Below are 24,152 nucleotides of genomic sequence, written 5' to 3' on the forward strand. Positions count from 1 at the left end.
CAGCCCGGTCTCATAGACTAGACGTAACATGGTACATTTAAATCCGGGACACTCAAAATAGTATGATATGTTATGTTTGGTATGGTACGGTTAAATAACACAGAAGTTTACTTAAGGCTAAAACAAAAGTAGGATGGTTATTCGGGGAGGATGGGTGGTTGTATAAAGCGCACCTGATTCTAATAATTAGCTGGTTGATAAGATGAATCAGGTTAGTTACAACTGGGATTGGTGTGAAAATCTACAGGAGGGTAGTTCTCCAGGAACAGGGTTGGAGAGCCCTGCTTTAACCTAACTTCTAACCCTAACCCCTAACCCCTAGCCTAGCTAATGTTAGCCGCCTAGCTAACGTTAGCCGCCTAGCTAACGTTAGCCGCCTAGCTAACGTTAGCCGCCTAGCTAACGTTAGTGTTAACCACGTAGCCACCATCTAAGGTCAGCGCCAACAAATTGGAATTCGTAACATATCATACGTTTTGCAATATTCGAAACAATTTGTATGAATTGTAATTCGTAACAGATCGTACGAAATGGATGATGGACATCCGTAAATGTATACATACAATGCATTCAGAAAGTCGTCATACCCCTTGACTTATTCCACATTTTGTTGTGTTACAGCCTGAATTCAAATATGGATTGAATACACTTTTTGCTCACCCATCTACGCACAATACCCTATAATTTTTTTCATTTTACCTTTATTTTACTAGGCAAGTCAGTTATGAACAAATTCTTATTTTCAATGACGGCCTATGAACTGCCTGTTCAGGGGCAGAACGACAGATTTGTACCTTGTCAGCTCGGGGATTCGAACGCTCTTACCACTAGGCTACCCTGCCGCCCCGGCATGATAAAGTGAAAACATGTTTTTAGTAATTTTAGCAAATTTATTGAAAATGAAATACAGAAATATCTCATTTCCAGAGTTATTCACACCCCTGAGTCAATACATGTTAGAATAACATTTGGCAGCGATTATAGCTGTGAGTCTTTCTGGGTAAATCTCTAAGAGCTTTCAACACCTGGATTGTGCAACATTTGTATATTATTATTTTTTTAAATTCTTCAATATCTGTCAAATTGGTTGTTGACCATTGCTTGACAACCATTTTCTGGTCTTGCCATATATTTTTAGGCCGATTTAAGTCAAAACTGTATCTAGGCCACTCCGGAACATTCAATGTCATCTTGGTAAGCAACTCCAGTGTATATTTGGCCTTGTGTTTTAGGTTATTGTCCTGCTAAAAGGTGAATTTTTCTCCCAGTGTCTGTTGGAAAGCAGATTGAACAAGGTTTTCCTCTAGGGTTTTTCCTGTGTTTAGTTCTATTGCATTTATTTTTATAAAAAAAAACCTTCCTAGTCCTTGCTGATGACAAGCATACCCATAACATGATGCATCCACCACCATGCTTGAAAAGTGGTACTCAGTGATGTGTTTGCCCCAAACATAACGCTTTGTATTCAGGACATTAAGTTCATTTCTTTGCCACATTTTTTGCAGTTTTACTTTAGTGCCTTATTGCAAACAGGATGCATGTTTTGGAATATTTGTGTTCTGTACAGGCTTCCTTCCATTTTAAATTCAGGCTGGAACACAACACCTACATTTAATCCATTTTAAATTCAGGCTGGAACACAACATCTACTCTTAATCCATGTTAAATTCAGACTGGAACACAACATCTACATTTAATCCATGTTAAATTCAGGCTGGAACACAACATCTACATTTAATCCATGTTAAATTCAGGCTGGAACACAACATCTACATTTAATCCATGTTAAATTCAGGCTGGAACACAACATCTACATTTAATCCATTTTAAATTCAGGCTGGAACACAACATCTACATTTAATCCATGTTAAATTCAGGCTGGAACACAACATCTACATTTAATCCATTTTAAATTCAGGCTGGAACACAACATCTACATTTAATCCATGTTAAATTCAGGCTGGAACACAACATCTACATTTAATCCATGTTAAATTCAGGCTGGAACACAACATCTACATTTAATCCATGTTAAATTCAGGCTGGAACACAACATCTACATTTAATCCATGTTAAATTCAGGCTGGAACACAACATCTACATTTAATCCATTTTAAATTCAGGCTGGAACACAACATCTACATTTAATCCATTTTAAATTCAGGCTGGAACACAACATCTACATTTAATCCATGTTCAATTCAGGCTGGAACACAACATCTACTCTTAATCCATGTTAAATTCAGACTGGAACACAACATCTACATTTAATCCATGTTAAATGCAGGCTGGAACACAACATCTACATTTAATCCATGTTAAATTCAGGCTGGAACACAACATCTACATTTAATCCATGTTAAATTCAGGCTGGAACACAACATCTACATTTAATCCATGTTAAATTCAGGCTGGAACACAACATCTACATTTAATCCATGTTAAATTCAGGCTGGAACACAACATCTACTCTTAATCCATGTTAAATTCAGACTGGAACACAACATCTACATTTAATCCATGTTAAATGCAGGCTGGAACACAACATCTACATTTAATCCATGTTAAATTCAGGCTGGAACACAACATCTACATTTAATCCATGTTAAATTCAGGCTGGAACACAACATCTACATTTAATCCATGTTAAATTCAGGCTGGAACACAACATCTACATTTAATCCATGTTAAATTCAGGCTGGAACACAACATCTACATTTAATCCATGTTAAATTCAGGCTGGAACACAACATCTACATTTAATCCATGTTAAATTCAGGCTGGAACACAACATCTACATTTAATCCATGTTAAATTCAGGCTGGAACACAACATCTACATTTAATCCATGTTAAATTCAGGCTGGAACACAACATCTACATTTAATCCATGTTAAATTCAGGCTGGAACACAACATCTACATTTAATCCATGTTAAATTCAGGCTGGAACACAACATCTACATTTAATCCATGTTAAATTCAGGCTGGAACACAACATCTACATTTAATCCATGTTAAATTCAGGCTGGAACACAACATCTACATTTAATCCATGTTAAATTCAGGCTGGAACACAACATCTACATTTAATCCATTTTAAATTCAGGCTGGAACACAACATCTACATTTAATCCATGTTAAATTCAGGCTGGAACACAACATCTACATTTAATCCATGTTAAATTCAGGCTGGAACACAACATCTACATTTAATCCATTTTAAATTCAGGCTGGAACACAACATCTACATTTAATCCATGTTAAATTCAGGCTGGAACACAACATCTACATTTAATCCATTTTAAATTCAGGCTGGAACACAACATCTACATTTAATCCATTTTAAATTCAGGCTGGAACACAACATCTACATTTAATCCATGTTAAATTCAGGCTGGACCACAACATCTACATTTAATCCATTTTAAATTCAGGCTGGAACACAACATCTACATTTAATCCATTTTAAATTCAGGCTGGAACACAACATCTACATTTAATCCATGTTAAATTCAGGCTGGAACACAACATCTACATTTAATCCATGTTAAATTCAGGCTGGAACACAACATCTACATTTAATCCATTTTAAATTCAGGCTGGAACACAACATCTACATTTAATCCATTTTAAATTCAGGCTGGAACACAACATCTACATTTAATCCATTTTAAATTCAGACTGGAACACAACATCTACATTTAATCCATGTTAAATTCAGGCTGGAACACAACATCTACATTTAATCCATGTTAAATTCAGGCTGGAACACAACATCTACATTTAATCCATGTTAAATTCAGGCTGGAACACAACATCTACATTTAATCCATGTTAAATTCAGGCTGGAACACAACATCTACATTTAATCCATTTTAAATTCAGGCTGGAACACAACATCTACATTTAATCCATGTTAAATTCAGGCTGGAACACAACATCTACATTTAATCCATGTTAAATTCAGGCTGGAACACAACATCTACATTTAATCCATGTTAAATTCAGGCTGGAACACAACATCTACATTTAATCCATGTTAAATTCAGGCTGGAACACAACATCTACATTTAATCCATTTTAAATTCAGGCTGGAACACAACATCTACATTTAATCCATGTTCAATTCAGGCTGGAACACAACATCTACTCTTAATCCATGTTAAATTCAGACTGGAACACAACATCTACATTTAATCCATGTTCAATTCAGGCTGGAACACAACATCTACATTTAATCCATGTTAAATTCAGGCTGGAACACAACATCTACATTTAATCCATGTTAAATTCAGGCTGGAACACAACATCTACATTTAATCCATTTTAAATTCGGGCTGGAACACAACATCTACATTTAATCCATGTTAAATTCAGGCTGGAACACAACATCTACATTTAATCCATTTTAAATTCAGGCTGGAACACAACATCTACATTTAATCCATGTTAAATTCAGGCTGGAACACAACATCTACATTTAATCCATGTTAAATTCAGGCTGGAACACAACATCTACATTTAATCCATGTTAAATTCAGGCTGGAACACAACATCTACATTTAATCCATTTTAAATTCAGGCTGGAACACAACATCTACATTTAATCCATGTTCAATTCAGGCTGGAACACAACATCTACTCTTAATCCATGTTAAATTCAGACTGGAACACAACATCTACATTTAATCCATGTTCAATTCAGGCTGGAACACAACATCTACATTTAATCCATGTTAAATTCAGGCTGGAACACAACATCTACATTTAATCCATGTTAAATTCAGGCTGGAACACAACATCTACATTTAATCCATTTTAAATTCGGGCTGGAACACAACATCTACATTTAATCCATGTTAAATTCAGGCTGGAACACAACATCTACATTTAATCCATTTTAAATTCAGGCTGGAACACAACATCTACATTTAATCCATGTTAAATTCAGGCTGGAACACAACATCTACATTTAATCCATGTTAAATTCAGGCTGGAACACAACATCTACATTTAATCCATGTTAAATTCAGGCTGGAACACAACATCTACATTTAATCCATGTTAAATTCAGGCTGGAACACAACATCTACATTTAATCCATTTTAAATTCAGGCTGGAACACAACATCTACATTTAATCCATTTTAAATTCAGGCTGGAACACAACATCTACATTTAATCCATGTTCAATTCAGGCTGGAACACAACATCTACTCTTAATCCATGTTAAATTCAGACTGGAACACAACATCTACATTTAATCCATGTTAAATGCAGGCTGGAACACAACATCTACATTTAATCCATGTTAAATTCAGGCTGGAACACAACATCTACATTTAATCCATGTTAAATTCAGGCTGGAACACAACATCTACATTTAATCCATGTTAAATTCAGGCTGGAACACAACATCTACATTTAATCCATGTTAAATTCAGGCTGGAACACAACATCTACTCTTAATCCATGTTAAATTCAGACTGGAACACAACATCTACATTTAATCCATGTTAAATGCAGGCTGGAACACAACATCTACATTTAATCCATGTTAAATTCAGGCTGGAACACAACATCTACATTTAATCCATGTTAAATTCAGGCTGGAACACAACATCTACATTTAATCCATGTTAAATTCAGGCTGGAACACAACATCTACATTTAATCCATGTTAAATTCAGGCTGGAACACAACATCTACATTTAATCCATGTTAAATTCAGGCTGGAACACAACATCTACATTTAATCCATGTTAAATTCAGGCTGGAACACAACATCTACATTTAATCCATGTTAAATTCAGGCTGGAACACAACATCTACATTTAATCCATGTTAAATTCAGGCTGGAACACAACATCTACATTTAATCCATGTTAAATTCAGGCTGGAACACAACATCTACATTTAATCCATGTTAAATTCAGGCTGGAACACAACATCTACATTTAATCCATGTTAAATTCAGGCTGGAACACAACATCTACATTTAATCCATGTTAAATTCAGGCTGGAACACAACATCTACATTTAATCCATTTTAAATTCAGGCTGGAACACAACATCTACATTTAATCCATTTTAAATTCAGGCTGGAACACAACATCTACATTTAATCCATGTTAAATTCAGGCTGGAACACAACATCTACATTTAATCCATGTTAAATTCAGGCTGGAACACAACATCTACATTTAATCCATTTTAAATTCAGGCTGGAACACAACATCTACATTTCATCCATGTTAAATTCAGGCTGGAACACAACATCTACATTTAATCCATTTTAAATTCAGGCTGGAACACAACATCTACATTTAATCCATTTTAAATTCAGGCTGGAACACAACATCTACATTTAATCCATGTTAAATTCAGGCTGGAACACAACATCTACATTTAATCCATTTTAAATTCAGGCTGGAACACAACATCTACATTTAATCCATGTTAAATTCAGGCTGGAACACAACATCTACATTTAATCCATGTTAAATTCAGGCTGGAACACAACATCTACATTTAATCCATTTTAAATTCAGGCTGGAACACAACATCTACATTTAATCCATTTTAAATTCAGGCTGGAACACAACATCTACATTTAATCCATTTTAAATTCAGGCTGGAACACAACATCTACATTTAATCCATTTTAAATTCAGACTGGAACACAACATCTACATTTAATCCATGTTAAATTCAGGCTGGAACACAACATCTACATTTAATCCATGTTAAATTCAGGCTGGAACACAACATCTACATTTAATCCATGTTAAATTCAGGCTGGAACACAACATCTACATTTAATCCATGTTAAATTCAGGCTGGAACACAACATCTACATTTAATCCATTTTAAATTCAGGCTGGAACACAACATCTACATTTAATCCATGTTAAATTCAGGCTGGAACACAACATCTACATTTAATCCATGTTAAATTCAGGCTGGAACACAACATCTACATTTAATCCATGTTAAATTCAGGCTGGAACACAACATCTACATTTAATCCATGTTAAATTCAGGCTGGAACACAACATCTACATTTAATCCATGTTAAATTCAGGCTGGAACACAACATCTACATTTAATCCATGTTAAATTCAGGCTGGAACACAACATCTACATTTAATCCATGTTAAATTCAGGCTGGAACACAACATCTACATTTAATCCATGTTAAATTCAGGCTGGAACACAACATCTACATTTAATCCATTTTAAATTCAGGCTGGAACACAACATCTACATTTAATCCATGTTAAATTCAGGCTGGAACACAACATCTACATTTAATCCATTTTAAATTCAGGCTGGAACACAACATCTACATTTAATCCATGTTAAATTCAGTCTGGAACACAACATCTACATTTAATCCATGTTAAATTCAGGCTGGAACACAACATCTACATTTAATCCATTTAAATTCAGGCTGGAACACAACATCTACATTTAATCCATGTTAAATTCAGGCTGGAACACAACATCTACATTTAATCCATGTTAAATTCAGGCTGGAACACAACATCTACATTTAATCCATTTTAAATTCAGGCTGGAACACAACATCTACATTTAATCCATGTTAAATTCAGGCTGGAACACAACATCTACATTTAATCCATTTTAAATTCAGGCTGGAACACAACATCTACATTTAATCCATTTTAAATTCAGGCTGGAACACAACATCTACATTTAATCCATGTTAAATTCAGGCTGGAACACAACATCTACATTTAATCCATTTTAAATTCAGGCTGGAACACAACATCTACATTTAATCCATTTTAAATTCAGGCTGGAACACAACATCTACATTTAATCCATGTTAAATTCAGGCTGGAACACAACATCTACATTTAATCCATGTTAAATTCAGGCTGGAACACAACATCTACATTTAATCCATTTTAAATTCAGGCTGGAACACAACATCTACATTTAATCCATTTTAAATTCAGACTGGAACACAACATCTACATTTAATCCATGTTAAATTCAGGCTGGAACACAACATCTACATTTAATCCATGTTAAATTCAGGCTGGAACACAACATCTACATTTAATCCATGTTAAATTCAGGCTGGAACACAACATCTACATTTAATCCATGTTAAATTCAGGCTGGAACACAACATCTACATTTAATCCATTTTAAATTCAGGCTGGAACACAACATCTACATTTAATCCATGTTAAATTCAGGCTGGAACACAACATCTACATTTAATCCATGTTAAATTCAGGCTGGAACACAACATCTACATTTAATCCATGTTAAATTCAGGCTGGAACACAACATCTACATTTAATCCATGTTAAATTCAGGCTGGAACACAACATCTACATTTAATCCATGTTAAATTCAGGCTGGAACACAACATCTACATTTAATCCATGTTAAATTCAGGCTGGAACACAACATCTACATTTAATCCATGTTAAATTCAGGCTGGAACACAACATCTACATTTAATCCATGTTAAATTCAGGCTGGAACACAACATCTACATTTAATCCATGTTAAATTCAGGCTGGAACACAACATCTACATTTAATCCATGTTAAATTCAGGCTGGAACACAACATCTACATTTAATCCATGTTAAATTCAGGCTGGAACACAACATCTACATTTAATCCATGTTAAATTCAGGCTGGAACACAACATCTACATTTAATCCATGTTAAATTCAGGCTGGAACACAACATCTACATTTAATCCATGTTAAATTCAGGCTGGAACACAACATCTACATTTAATCCATGTTAAATTCAGGCTGGAACACAACATCTACATTTAATCCATTTTAAATTCAGGCTGGAACACAACATCTACATTTAATCCATGTTAAATTCAGGCTGGAACACAACATCTACATTTAATCCATGTTAAATTCAGGCTGGAACACAACATCTACATTTAATCCATTTTAAATTCAGGCTGGAACACAACATCTACATTTAATCCATGTTAAATTCAGGCTGGAACACAACATCTACATTTAATCCATTTTAAATTCAGGCTGGAACACAACATCTACATTTAATCCATTTTAAATTCAGGCTGGAACACAACATCTACATTTAATCCATGTTAAATTCAGGCTGGACCACAACATCTACATTTAATCCATTTTAAATTCAGGCTGGAACACAACATCTACATTTAATCCATTTTAAATTCAGGCTGGAACACAACATCTACATTTAATCCATGTTAAATTCAGGCTGGAACACAACATCTACATTTAATCCATGTTAAATTCAGGCTGGAACACAACATCTACATTTAATCCATTTTAAATTCAGGCTGGAACACAACATCTACATTTAATCCATTTTAAATTCAGGCTGGAACACAACATCTACATTTAATCCATTTTAAATTCAGACTGGAACACAACATCTACATTTAATCCATGTTAAATTCAGGCTGGAACACAACATCTACATTTAATCCATGTTAAATTCAGGCTGGAACACAACATCTACATTTAATCCATGTTAAATTCAGGCTGGAACACAACATCTACATTTAATCCATGTTAAATTCAGGCTGGAACACAACATCTACATTTAATCCATTTTAAATTCAGGCTGGAACACAACATCTACATTTAATCCATGTTAAATTCAGGCTGGAACACAACATCTACATTTAATCCATGTTAAATTCAGGCTGGAACACAACATCTACATTTAATCCATGTTAAATTCAGGCTGGAACACAACATCTACATTTAATCCATGTTAAATTCAGGCTGGAACACAACATCTACATTTAATCCATTTTAAATTCAGGCTGGAACACAACATCTACATTTAATCCATGTTCAATTCAGGCTGGAACACAACATCTACATTTAATCCATGTTAAATTCAGGCTGGAACACAACATCTACATTTAATCCATGTTAAATTCAGGCTGGAACACAACATCTACATTTAATCCATTTTAAATTCAGGCTGGAACACAACATCTACATTTAATCCATGTTAAATTCAGGCTGGAACACAACATCTACATTTAATCCATTTTAAATTCAGGCTGGAACACAACATCTACATTTAATCCATTTTAAATTCAGGCTGGAACACAACATCTACATTTAATCCATGTTAAATTCAGGCTGGAACACAACATCTACATTTAATCCATTTTAAATTCAGGCTGGAACACAACATCTACATTTAATCCATTTTAAATTCAGGCTGGAACACAACATCTACATTTAATCCATGTTAAATTCAGGCTGGAACACAACATCTACATTTAATCCATGTTAAATTCAGGCTGGAACACAACATCTACATTTAATCCATTTTAAATTCAGGCTGGAACACAACATCTACATTTAATCCATGTTAAATTCAGGCTGGAACACAACATCTACATTTAATCCATGTTAAATTCAGGCTGGAACACAACATCTACATTTAATCCATGTTAAATTCAGGCTGGAACACAACATCTACATTTAATCCATGTTAAATTCAGGCTGGAACACAACATCTACATTTAATCCATGTTAAATTCAGGCTGGAACACAACATCTACATTTAATCCATGTTAAATTCAGGCTGGAACACAACATCTACATTTAATCCATTTTAAATTCAGGCTGGAACACAACATCTACATTTAATCCATGTTAAATTCAGGCTGGAACACAACATCTACATTTAATCCATGTTAAATTCAGGCTGGAACACAACATCTACATTTAATCCATTTTAAATTCAGGCTGGAACACAACATCTACATTTAATCCATGTTAAATTCAGGCTGGAACACAACATCTACATTTAATCCATTTTAAATTCAGGCTGGAACACAACATCTACATTTAATCCATTTTAAATTCAGGCTGGAACACAACATCTACATTTAATCCATGTTAAATTCAGGCTGGACCACAACATCTACATTTAATCCATTTTAAATTCAGGCTGGAACACAACATCTACATTTAATCCATTTTAAATTCAGGCTGGAACACAACATCTACATTTAATCCATGTTAAATTCAGGCTGGAACACAACATCTACATTTAATCCATGTTAAATTCAGGCTGGAACACAACATCTACATTTAATCCATTTTAAATTCAGGCTGGAACACAACATCTACATTTAATCCATTTTAAATTCAGGCTGGAACACAACATCTACATTTAATCCATTTTAAATTCAGACTGGAACACAACATCTACATTTAATCCATGTTAAATTCAGGCTGGAACACAACATCTACATTTAATCCATGTTAAATTCAGGCTGGAACACAACATCTACATTTAATCCATGTTAAATTCAGGCTGGAACACAACATCTACATTTAATCCATGTTAAATTCAGGCTGGAACACAACATCTACATTTAATCCATTTTAAATTCAGGCTGGAACACAACATCTACATTTAATCCATGTTAAATTCAGGCTGGAACACAACATCTACATTTAATCCATGTTAAATTCAGGCTGGAACACAACATCTACATTTAATCCATGTTAAATTCAGGCTGGAACACAACATCTACATTTAATCCATGTTAAATTCAGGCTGGAACACAACATCTACATTTAATCCATTTTAAATTCAGGCTGGAACACAACATCTACATTTAATCCATGTTCAATTCAGGCTGGAACACAACATCTACATTTAATCCATGTTAAATTCAGGCTGGAACACAACATCTACATTTAATCCATGTTAAATTCAGGCTGGAACACAACATCTACATTTAATCCATTTTAAATTCAGGCTGGAACACAACATCTACATTTAATCCATGTTAAATTCAGGCTGGAACACAACATCTACATTTAATCCATTTTAAATTCAGGCTGGAACACAACATCTACATTTAATCCATTTTAAATTCAGGCTGGAACACAACATCTACATTTAATCCATGTTAAATTCAGGCTGGAACACAACATCTACATTTAATCCATTTTAAATTCAGGCTGGAACACAACATCTACATTTAATCCATTTTAAATTCAGGCTGGAACACAACATCTACATTTAATCCATGTTAAATTCAGGCTGGAACACAACATCTACATTTAATCCATGTTAAATTCAGGCTGGAACACAACATCTACATTTAATCCATTTTAAATTCAGGCTGGAACACAACATCTACATTTAATCCATGTTAAATTCAGGCTGGAACACAACATCTACATTTAATCCATGTTAAATTCAGGCTGGAACACAACATCTACATTTAATCCATGTTAAATTCAGGCTGGAACACAACATCTACATTTAATCCATTTTAAATTCAGGCTGGAACACAACATCTACATTTAATCCATGTTAAATTCAGGCTGGAACACAACATCTACATTTAATCCATGTTAAATTCAGGCTGGAACACAACATCTACATTTAATCCATGTTAAATTCAGGCTGGAACACAACATCTACATTTAATCCATGTTAAATTCAGGCTGGAACACAACATCTACATTTAATCCATGTTAAATTCAGGCTGGAACACAACATCTACATTTAATCCATTTTAAATTCAGGCTGGAACACAACATCTACATTTAATCCATGTTAAATTCAGGCTGGAACACAACATCTACATTTAATCCATGTTAAATTCAGGCTGGAACACAACATCTACATTTAATCCATGTTAAATTCAGGCTGGAACACAACATCTACATTTAATCCATTTTAAATTCAGGCTGGAACACAACATCTACATTTAATCCATGTTAAATTCAGGCTGGAACACAACATCTACATTTAATCCATGTTAAATTCAGGCTGGAACACAACATCTACATTTAATCCATGTTAAATTCAGGCTGGAACACAACATCTACATTTAATCCATTTTAAATTCAGGCTGGAACACAACATCTACATTTAATCCATTTTAAATTCAGGCTGGAACACAACATCTACATTTAATCCATGTTAAATTCAGGCTGGAACACAACATCTACATTTAATCCATGTTAAATTCAGGCTGGAACACAACATCTACATTTAATCCATTTTAAATTCAGGCTGGAACACAACATCTACATTTAATCCATTTTAAATTCAGGCTGGAACACAACATCTACATTTAATCCATTTTAAATTCAGACTGGAACACAACATCTACATTTAATCCATGTTAAATTCAGGCTGGAACACAACATCTACATTTAATCCATGTTAAATTCAGGCTGGAACACAACATCTACATTTAATCCATGTTAAATTCAGGCTGGAACACAACATCTACATTTAATCCATGTTAAATTCAGGCTGGAACACAACATCTACATTTAATCCATTTTAAATTCAGGCTGGAACACAACATCTACATTTAATCCATGTTAAATTCAGGCTGGAACACAACATCTACATTTAATCCATGTTAAATTCAGGCTGGAACACAACATCTACATTTAATCCATGTTAAATTCAGGCTGGAACACAACATCTACATTTAATCCATGTTAAATTCAGGCTGGAACACAACATCTACATTTAATCCATGTTAAATTCAGGCTGGAACACAACATCTACATTTAATCCATGTTAAATTCAGGCTGGAACACAACATCTACATTTAATCCATGTTAAATTCAGGCTGGAACACAACATCTACATTTAATCCATGTTAAATTCAGGCTGGAACACAACATCTACATTTAATCCATGTTAAATTCAGGCTGGAACACAACATCTACATTTAATCCATGTTAAATTCAGGCTGGAACACAACATCTACATTTAATCCATGTTAAATTCAGGCTAGAACACAACATCTACATTTAATCCATGTTAAATTCAGGCTGGAACACAACATCTACATTTAATCCATGTTAAATTCAGGCTGGAACACAACATCTACATTTAATCCATGTTAAATTCAGGCTGGAACACAACATCTACATTTAATCCATTTTAAATTCAGGCTGGAACACAACATCTACATTTAATCCATTTTAAATTCAGGCTGGAACACAACATCTACATTTAATCCATGTTAAATTCAGGCTGGAACACAACATCTACATTTAATCCATGTTAAATTCAGGCTGGAACACAACATCTACATTTAATCCATTTTAAATTCAGGCTGGAACACAACATCTACATTTAATCCATGTTAAATTCAGGCTGGAACACAACATCTACATTTAATCCATGTTAAATTCAGGCTGGAACACAACATCTACATTTAATCCATGTTAAATTCAGGCTGGAACACAACATCTACATTTAATCCATGTTAAATTCAGGCTAGAACACAACATCTACATTTAATCCATGTTAAATTCAGGCTGGAACACAACATCTACATTTAATCCATTTTAAATTCAGGCTGGAACACAACATCTACATTTAATCCATGTTAAATTCAGGCTGGAACACAACATCTACATTTAATCCATGTTAAATTCAGGCTGGAACACAACATCTACATTTAATCCATTTTAAATTCAGGCTGGAACACAACATCTACATTTAATCCATGTTAAATTCAGGCTGGAACACAACACCTACATTTAATCCATGTTAAATTCAGGCTGGAACACAACATCTACATTTAATCCATGTTAAATTCAGGCTGGAACACAACAAAATGTGTAAAAAGTCCAAGGGGTGTGAATACTTTCTGTAACGTAACATATCATACAAAATGGAGGGTCCCGGATTTACATGTACTATATTGTATCTACTGGTGAGTCCAGGTTGTGAAGCTAAACGTTAAAATGATTAAAGCCTGTATTGTTTTCAGCAATAAAAAAAAAAATGTAAAGGTAGATTTTAGGTGGTGTGATGTTTATACATTTTAACAAGCCAAACAAAGGGGTTTGTCAGGGATTGCAGTGTGCTGTCCTGTCAGCCCTGACTGATGCAACCCAGTGAAAGTTTACAGTATGCGTACGTAACAGTGTTGCTTCTGTCCCTCTCCTTGCCCCAATCTGGGTTTGAACCAGGGACGCTATGAACACATCAACAATGGTCACCCGCAAATCATCATTACCTATCGCTCCACAAAAGCCTTGGCCCTTGCAGGGCAAGGGAAACAACTACTTCAAGGTCTCAGAGCGAGTGACGGCAACGATTGAAACGCTACTAGGCCGATGCTAACTACCTAGCCATTTCACACCTGTTACACGTATCTGGAGGAAAGAGCTTCCCCCATTATCTCTGACTGACATCACACTGCAATCTAGTAAATAGTGAGTTTTAGAGGCCTGCTGCCCCTCTATATCTAGCCTGAGGTATACTACAGACCAAACACGCATCCTTATACTTCATTTCGACGTACTAATTTATTTATGTAGTTGACATAAATTAATAAACATTGTAATCAACATTAATCAACTTTTGAGCCAAACACGCAGCCGTCTGGCCCTCTAGGCTGTTGCTCTTGCTCCCTCTGCCCATAGCTATAGACAGTAGCATCAGCCCAAACAGAGCCCAGAGATATAGCCAGCAGTAGCAGCCCAGACAGAGCCCAGAGATATAGCCAGCAGCAGCAGCCCAGACAGAGCCCAGAGATATAGCCAGCAGCAGCAGCATAGACAGAGCCCAGAGATATAGCCAGCAGCAGCAGCCCAGACAGAGCCCAGAGATATAGCCAGCAGCAGCAGCCCAGACAGAGCCCAGAGATATAGCCAGCAGCAGCAGCCCAGACAGAGCCCAGAGATATAGCCAGCAGCAGCAGCAGCCCAGACAGAGCCCAGAGATATAGCCAGCAGCAGCAGGCCAGAGCTATAAGCTGTAGCAGAAGCCCAGAGATATAGCTAGTAGCAGCCCAGAACCCAGAGATATAGCCAGTAGCAGCCCAGAACCCAGAGATATAGCCAGTAGCAGCCCAGAACCCAGAGATATAGCCAGTAGCAGCCCAGAACCCAGAGATATCGCCAGTAGCAGGCCAGAACCCAGAGATATCGCCAGTAGCAGCCCAGAACCCAGAGATATCGCCAGTAGCAGCCCAGAACCCAGAGATATCGTCAGTAGCAGCCCAGAACCCAGAGATATAGTCAGTAGCAGAAACCCACTCAGACAATCTGACTCAGAGAAGAGGGCGTCGTGCCCCACAAACACAGAACAAACCACTCCCACATTCACACTCACACTCTCTCCCTCTCCCTCTTTCACACACACACACTGAGCGTTCATTATACTGAAATGAAAACCTAGTAAAACTCTACCTGTGTGTCTTTTTGTCTCCTCTTTCACCTTTGACCTGAAGCAACTTCCTTACAAGATGAACCTTTCAGACCAGGTACAGAGACAGCAAACAGACACACACACCTAGAAACCCTTCTATGTGTTGGCAAACAACACTGTGGAGCATTTTCACTCACAGTGTGTGTGTGTGTGTGTGTGTGTGTGTGTGTGTGTGTGTGTTGCAGAGTTCCATTGAGGAGGAGCAGCACCTGAGCAAGAACCAGTCCCTATTAGAGAGCCAACACCACCACCTGCTGCATTGTCTGGAGAAAACCACAGTGAGTACACACACACACACACACACACACACACAAAAGGTGACAAGCACATCAAACAAGAAAGTCCATGTTAAATATATTAGTTTTTTTTATCAAATGTAAAATAATATTAAAATCAAACCCCCAAAGGACATGCATTTGAGTTAAATTATGTGTTTTTCAGATGTTCCTCCTCTTCTCTTTCATCCTCTCTCTCCTCTCTCTCTCTCCCCACTCCCCTCTCTTCCCCCCTCTCTTCCCCACTCTCTTCCTCTCTCTATTCCCCTCTCTCCCCCCTCCCCTCTCTCTTCCTCCCTCTCTTCCCCCCTCTCTTCCCCACTCTCTTCCTCTCTCTCTTCCCCTCTTTCTTCCTCTCTCTTCCCCCCTCTCTTCCCCCTCTCTCCCCCCTCCCCTCTCTCTTCCCCCCTCTCTTCCCCCTCTCTCCCCCCTCCCCTCTCTCTTCCTCTCTCTCTTCCCCCCTCTCTTCCCCACTCTCTTCCTCTCTCTCTTCCCCCATCTCTTCCTCTCTCTCTTCCCCACTCTCTTCCTCTCTCTCTTTCTCTCTGTAGAATCATGAGTTTGCAGATGAGCTGTGTTATGAGCAGAGCTACCTGGAGGGGGCACTCCAGAGCTATCCGTCTCAAAGCCCCTCCCTCTCCAGCCAAGAAGGCATGACGGGCACCTGCTGTACCCGCCACACCAAGAGGAACCACGCCCCTTTACCCAACTCCAGTATTCCCACGTGCGCTCTCTCACACACACACCCTCATCATAACCTGCAGGAGCTCAGCACTATCCACATCCAGCCCCTCAACACCAGGTGAGCTTTAAGCACTGACCAGAAGTCAGGTTTAACACAAAATATGGTAATATTATCAGGGCTACACTATTACTACTGACCCAGAGTCAGTCCGACGGTTAAAACAAACCCATACTGTGAGCTTATGCTATGGAAAAAAATATTAATTGGTTGACACCCAAGTCCAATACTAAAGACAAATGATATCTAGAATGCCAAATGGCTGTTAATGTCTCTATGATATTTGGCTTTTCTCCAGTGATGCTGGTATGTCAGGTGCTAACAACTGACGTATCCCTGTATATTACATTGAGTCTTTCATGGGCTCAGCAGCAATATACCTTCCTCTGTCGTTTTACTTTATTTGATTCATTCTGTCATAATATGTTCCTCTTTTCCAAATCACTATGAATTAACAGACTTATTTCCCAAAACGTTTCCATATTAAACATCCTATTAAGGTGTGAGACATTCATTAGAACTGTTAAGGCTCCGTGGGTTGACGAGGAATTGAACAACTGTATGGTTGAAAGAGATGAGGCAAAAGGAGTGTCTAATAAGTCTGGCTGCACATCTGACTGACTGACTTACTGCAAATTGGGAAATGATGTGACTAAACTCAACAAGAAGAAGAAACGGTATCATGAAGCCAAGATCAATTATATAAAGAATGATGGAAATTCAACTCCATCTTTCACTGAATCAGATCAGCTTATTCATCACAAAACCAATTGATGTTGCACATTATTATAATGATTACTTAATTGGCACAGTGGGCAAACTTAAGCAGGAAATGCCAACAACAAACAGTGAGCCATCGTATTCATGAATACAAAAACAAACTGAATGAAAAGCATTGTAAGTTTGAATTCTGTAAAGTTGGCGTGGGACAGGTAGGAAAATGATTGTTATCAATCAATAATGACAAACCTCCTGGCATTGACAATTTAGATGGAAGGCTACTGAGGATGGTATCTGACTCTATGGCCACTCCTATATGTCATATCTTTAATCTGAGTCTAGAGGAAGGTTTGTCCTCAGGCCTGGAGGGAAGCCAAAGTCATTCTGCTACCCAAGAGTGATAAAGCGGCCTTTACTGGTTCTAACAGCAGACCAATCAGCTTGCTGCCAGCTCTTAGCAAACTTTTGGGAAAAAAATGTATTGACCAAATGAAATTATATTTCTCTGTAAACAAATTGACAACAGACTTTCAGCATGCTTATAGAGAAGGGTACTCAACATGTACTGCACTGACACAAATGACTGGTGATTGGTTGAAATGAATTGATAATAAGAAGATTGTGGTTGCTGTACTGTTAGATTTCAGTGCAGACTCTGATATTATTGACCATGACCATGTGTAATGCCTTTTCAACTTCTGCCATATTGTGGATTCAGAGCCATCTATCTAATATAATTCAAATGGGTTTCTTTAATGGAAGCTTCTCTGATGTCAAACATGTAGAGTGTGGTGTACCTAGGGCAGTTCTAGTTCATTACTGGCCACCCATTCCAAAACTGACTGCAACTCCTTGTTAAGGGTTTCAGTGACTTCCTTAACTGTGGTTGCTGTATATGGTTGAATCATCAGCATACATGGACACACAGGCTTTGTTTAATGCCAGGGGCAGGTCATTGGTAAAAATATAAAAAAAGTAGAGGGCTGGTCTTGAATATCTCTAAAACTAAGAGCATTGTATTTGGTACAAATCATTCCCTAAGCTCTAGACCTCAGCTGAATCTGGGTGCCGTTGTTGAGGAGACTCTGGGTGCACAAGTTGAGGAGACTCAATTACTTGGTGTTACCTTAGATTGTAAACTGTCATGGTCAAAACATATAGATTCAACAGTCGTAAAGATGGGGAGAGGTCTGTCCGCAAAACCGAAATGTTCTGGGTTTTTTGACACCACACTCCACAAAACAAGTCCTGCAGGCCTTTGTCTTATCTTGATTATTGTCCAGCCAACTGGTCAAGTGTTGCTAAGAAAGACCTAGTTAAGCTGCAGCTGGCCCAGAACAGAGTGGCACATCTTGCTCTTCATTGTAATCAGAGGGCTGATATAAATACTATGCTGCCAGTCTCTCTTTGTTAAGAGTTGACGAGAGACTGACTGCATCACTTCTTCTTCTTATAAGAAATATTAATGTGTTGAAAATTCCAAGTTGTTTGCACAGTAAACTTACTCACAGCTGTGACACACACACTTACCCCACCAGACATGCCACCAGGGGTCTTTTCACAGTCGCCAAATCCAGAACAAATTCAACAAAGTGTACAGTATTATATAGAACCTTATTGCATGGAACTCACTTCCATCTCATATTGCTCAAATGAACAACAAACCTGGTTTAAAAAAACAGAGGAAGCAACACCTCACGGCACAGCGCCACTCCCCTATTTGACCGAGATATTTTGTGTATGTATTGATATGTAGGCTGTGTGTGCCGTTTTTAAGTGTATGTAGTTCTGTCCTTGGGCTGTAGTTGTCTATTAATGTTCTGTATTATGTCATGTTTCATGTTTCATGTGGACCCCATGAAGATTAGCTGCTGCTTTTGCAACAGCTATTGGGGATCCTAATAAAATACCTAAAATACCCAAACATTGTGACAAGAAATAACTAGCAGGTGTACTATGCTCAAGGAGCTAGAATTTGTCAGTGCACAATTCAGCTGTGGAGACATGGAGTCTCAATACCAGACAACAGAAAGAGCTGGCCGTTACTATACAAGAGATTGTTCGTGAGGAGATTACCTCTGCCCTCAACTTACAATTAAAACCGGTAAATTAATCATTGGCAGTGATTACTGCTGAAGTGGGTACCTATTCAACCAAAGTGGAAAGTCTGGAGAGGATAGCTAATGAGACAGACTTGGAAACAGAGCAAACTAGGTTGGAAAGAATAATCAAACTCCTAAAAGAGAAGATGGAATTCAATGTGGGGGTCAAAGGACTTGAAATTGAAGCGGGCATCTCAACTTCCTTCATCTTTTCTATGAACTGTCCGGGCAGGAGAGGCTGGGTCCCATGCCACCGATTAACATTGTGCATCGCACAGGTCCTCTCAGGAATGGATCTGGTCTATGATTGTACTGATCCACAGCTTTGAAGTCAAGCTGTGGATTGTTCGCCTTGCAGTGGAATCCAGGGGTCTGACCTATGTGGGGAAGTGGATCAGCATCTACTCAGACCTGAGTGCTGAACTGCTAAAACAGAGGGAGACCTACAAAGAAGTGAGATCCCAGCTACGCAAGCTAAACCTTGGCTTCATCCACCCGACAAAACATATCTTGACCTTCCAGAATACAACACACACATGTTCTACTGCCAGGGAGGCTAAAGACTTCTTCGATAAGCACATCAAGTCCAACACACAAGGTGACGAGCTGACAGATCTAGGTGCTGCCATAGGACAAGGATGAGGAAACCCTCGCAATTGGGTAAAAATAACACTATTATTATTATTATTATTTCTGAGCATTGGACTTTGTCATTATTATTAAATTGCCTATGTTCCAGGACATTTAGACATTGATGACTCCACACCAATTAATGAACAATGGATAATATATTGAAGTGCCATACAGACTGGGGTTGCTTCCTTGTGGGTCTACAGCACATTGCATCCCTATGGATTAAACTGCTTACGATAGATTAACAGTCCTAAGGGGCTTCCAAACAATTCCTTTTTGCTTGTTTTTTTTATTTCTTCCTATGTTTAAACTCATTTAGACCATTTAACAGTAATAAAAAATATGAGGATATTTGAGTTTTTCTTAGACCAAAGAAAATACCCCCCCCCCCCAACAACAAAACATGTGTGGGGATAACCAATGGGTGGGGATAACCAATGGGTGGGAATGATCAATGGGTGGGGATGACCAATGGGTGGGGATAACCAATGGGTGGGAATGACCAATGGGTGGGGATAACCAATGGGTGGGGATGACCAATGGGTGGGGATGACCAATGGGTGGGGATGACCAATGGGTAGGGATGACCAATGGGTGGGAATGATCAATGGGTGGGGATGACCAATGGGTGGGAATGACCAATGGGTGGGGAATGACCAATGGGTGGGAATGATCAATGGGTGGGGATGACCAATGGGTGGGAATGACCAATGGGTGGGGATGACCAATGGGTGGGGATGACCAATGGGTGGGGATGACCAATGGGTGGGGATGACCAATGGGTGGGGAATGATCAATGGGTGGGGAATGACCAATGGGTGGGGAATGACCAATGGGTGGGAATGACCAATGGGTGGGGATGACCAATGGGTGGGGATGACCAATGGGTGGGGAATGATCAATGGGTGGGGATGACCAATGGGTGGGGATGACCAATGGGTGGGGATGACCAATGGGTGGGGATGACCAATGGGTGGGGAATGACCAATGGGTGGGGATGTACAATGGGTGGGGGATGACCAATGGGTGGGAATGACCAATGGGTGGGGAATGACCAATGGGTGGGGAATGACCAATGGGTGGGAATGATCAATGGGTGGGGAATGACCAATGGGTGGGGATGACCAATGGGTGGGGATGACCAATGGGTGGGGGATGACCAATGGGTTTCCCTGTAGGTCCAGCTTTTAGTTTTATATCCATGGGCTTATTAATTAACACCGAAGATAATAATTACATCATTAATATTATTTTATTTTTTACAATGACAACGCTAGCTATTGACTCTTGGAATGTGAAAGGCCTAAACTCACCAATTGAACGTTGTCTTGATATCCTAACAATAAACCATGTGTATATAGCAATGCTCCTAGAAACACGCCTGCTCCAAAAAGACTAAAACAGATAAACAGAAAACCACTCGTACAAACTGGCTGTTATTTCATCAGCCCCAAACATAACTAAAGGTTTAATCATAATGATACATAAGAAACTCTAAATTACCATCTTGGGTAAAGGCGAAGACTAAGAAGGCAGAATCACTTTCCTTAAATGTATCCATGATGAAAATAAAATTGCCTTTATTCATGTGTATGCTCCAAATTCATATGATTCATTTTCAAGTTTTTTAATTCTTTGAACAGCATATTGTTAGAGTTAACTGAATTCCATCTGGTTATTGTACAGACATAAATGCCATTCTGAACATGCAGGACATATCTAATAAGACCAACTACAATCCATAGGCAACCAAGGCTCTCCAAAATATACCCTCTGATTACAACCTCATTGATGCCTGACTAGCTCATAACCATAAAGTAAAAAAGTACACTTGCTATTCAAACAGTCACAAAACATTGTCCCGAATTGATTTCATACTATTATGTAGTCCTCTATTTTCTTTAATCTAGAAAATAGAAATTCAACATATGAGCATTTCTGATCATCATGCCTATCACTGCCTGATACAACTTTCAGAAACTCCTAAAAGAGCCACAAGATGGCGCTTTAAAGAAGATAGCAGAATTAGAAAAGTTGTAAACGACATTAGTGTTCTCAACAAACACTTTTTTCAGACCAGGTAGCGACTCTTTTCAAAGTCAAAACAAACTATTGATAAGACAGAGAGCAAAATTTGGCCATCCATCGAGTTAGACTCAACGAAATTAGACCAACATCTCTCAATTCTACAGATCATGAGATCTCATTATACGGCGATGATATCTTACTTTAGCTAGGCAATGTCCTCAATCCCTCCCAAAACATGAGAACATCATAGATCATTTCAGCTCTATCTCAAGTTATAACATCAGTCTCACCAAATCTGACCTACTGCATCTCTACTTATGGAATCCCAATCATATCCCATGTTGTTCCCTTCCTTAGATAAAACCATTGCCAGAAACTTTAAAGGGAAATTCAATTTTTGTAATCTCCAGCACCATCCCAAAATCCCCATAAGTGAAAATTGTGCATGTCCATGTTTTGTAGAAAAAAAGATAGATGGAGATACATTAAGTGTTTCCAATGACATCATCAAAAAATTATGAGACAATTAGTAGGTAATACCTACCCATAATTGGTTAAAATCACATGATGCACACTGATGATGTCATTGCAAACACTTATTGTATCTTCCTCTATCTTTTTTTACTACAAAACATGGAAATGCCCGTTTTCACATATGTGGATGTTGGGATGGAATTGTGAAATGTCCCTTTATCAGAAATCTCAAATCAATTCAATTAGACCTCAGCAGATAGACACTATATCCCAGTTGCTTCAACCAAACCTGTAACCGGACGAATATCTATTCTAATATCTATGAATTGATGTAGTTCTATGCTTCCCTTGTCTCCCCCTTCTGGCTGTTGGGATGAAATCCATAGGGTGGTTTAAAAATGGATATGGTAAGGTAATCGAGCCCGGATAAAAAATGAACTAACTTTCAAAGGGGGAAAGATGTAGGAGGACTATCCATACCAAACTTTAAATTGTATTTCCAGGCACTAGCATTTCATCCCATCCTAAATTGGCTTTGACCAGTCCTCTTCTGGCTGTGACCGGGTGGCGATTATAATAGTACATGGCCAAGATGTTCAAACGTTCATAGATGACCTTCAGGGTCAAATAATAATAATTACAGTGGTCGTAGAGGGTGCAACAGATCAGCACCTAAGGAGTAAATGTCAGTTGGCTTTTCATAGCCGATCATTCACAGTTAGAGACAGGAAGTGCGGTAGATGGACAGAGAGCGAGTTGAAAACAGCTGGTCCGGGACAAGGTAGCACGTCCGGTGAACAGGCCAGGGTTCCATAGCCGCAAGCAGCAGCACGACCAGGTGGCCTGGGGACAGCAAGGAGTCATCAGGCCAGGTAGTCCTGAGGCATGGTCCTAGGGCTCAGGTTCTCCGAAAGAAAGAAAGAAAGAAAGAAAG

At 37.7% G+C, this 24,152-nt stretch overlaps 1 protein-coding gene across 2 annotated transcripts in view; it reads left to right on the forward strand.

Annotated features, from left to right (window-relative positions):
- Positions 1-24,152, forward strand: part of LOC110492564 (A-type voltage-gated potassium channel KCND3) — a 302,307-nt gene that overhangs the window by 268,716 nt on the left and 9,439 nt on the right. Inside the window, exons 5-7 of one of the 2 annotated variants that reach the window (XM_036947565.2) lie at positions 16,267-16,299; positions 16,430-16,522; positions 17,071-17,321. In XM_036947565.2, the coding sequence (XP_036803460.1) occupies positions 16,267-16,299; positions 16,430-16,522; positions 17,071-17,321 (377 nt within the window). The remainder of the gene's footprint in view (positions 1-16,266; positions 16,300-16,429; positions 16,523-17,070; positions 17,322-24,152) is intronic. The other variant, XM_036947566.2, reaches the window with a different exon arrangement.

Source organism: Oncorhynchus mykiss, chromosome 16 (assembly GCF_057628025.1).
Source record: "Oncorhynchus mykiss isolate SJ-2025 chromosome 16, ASM5762802v1, whole genome shotgun sequence".
Taxonomy (NCBI): domain Eukaryota; kingdom Metazoa; phylum Chordata; class Actinopteri; order Salmoniformes; family Salmonidae; genus Oncorhynchus; species Oncorhynchus mykiss.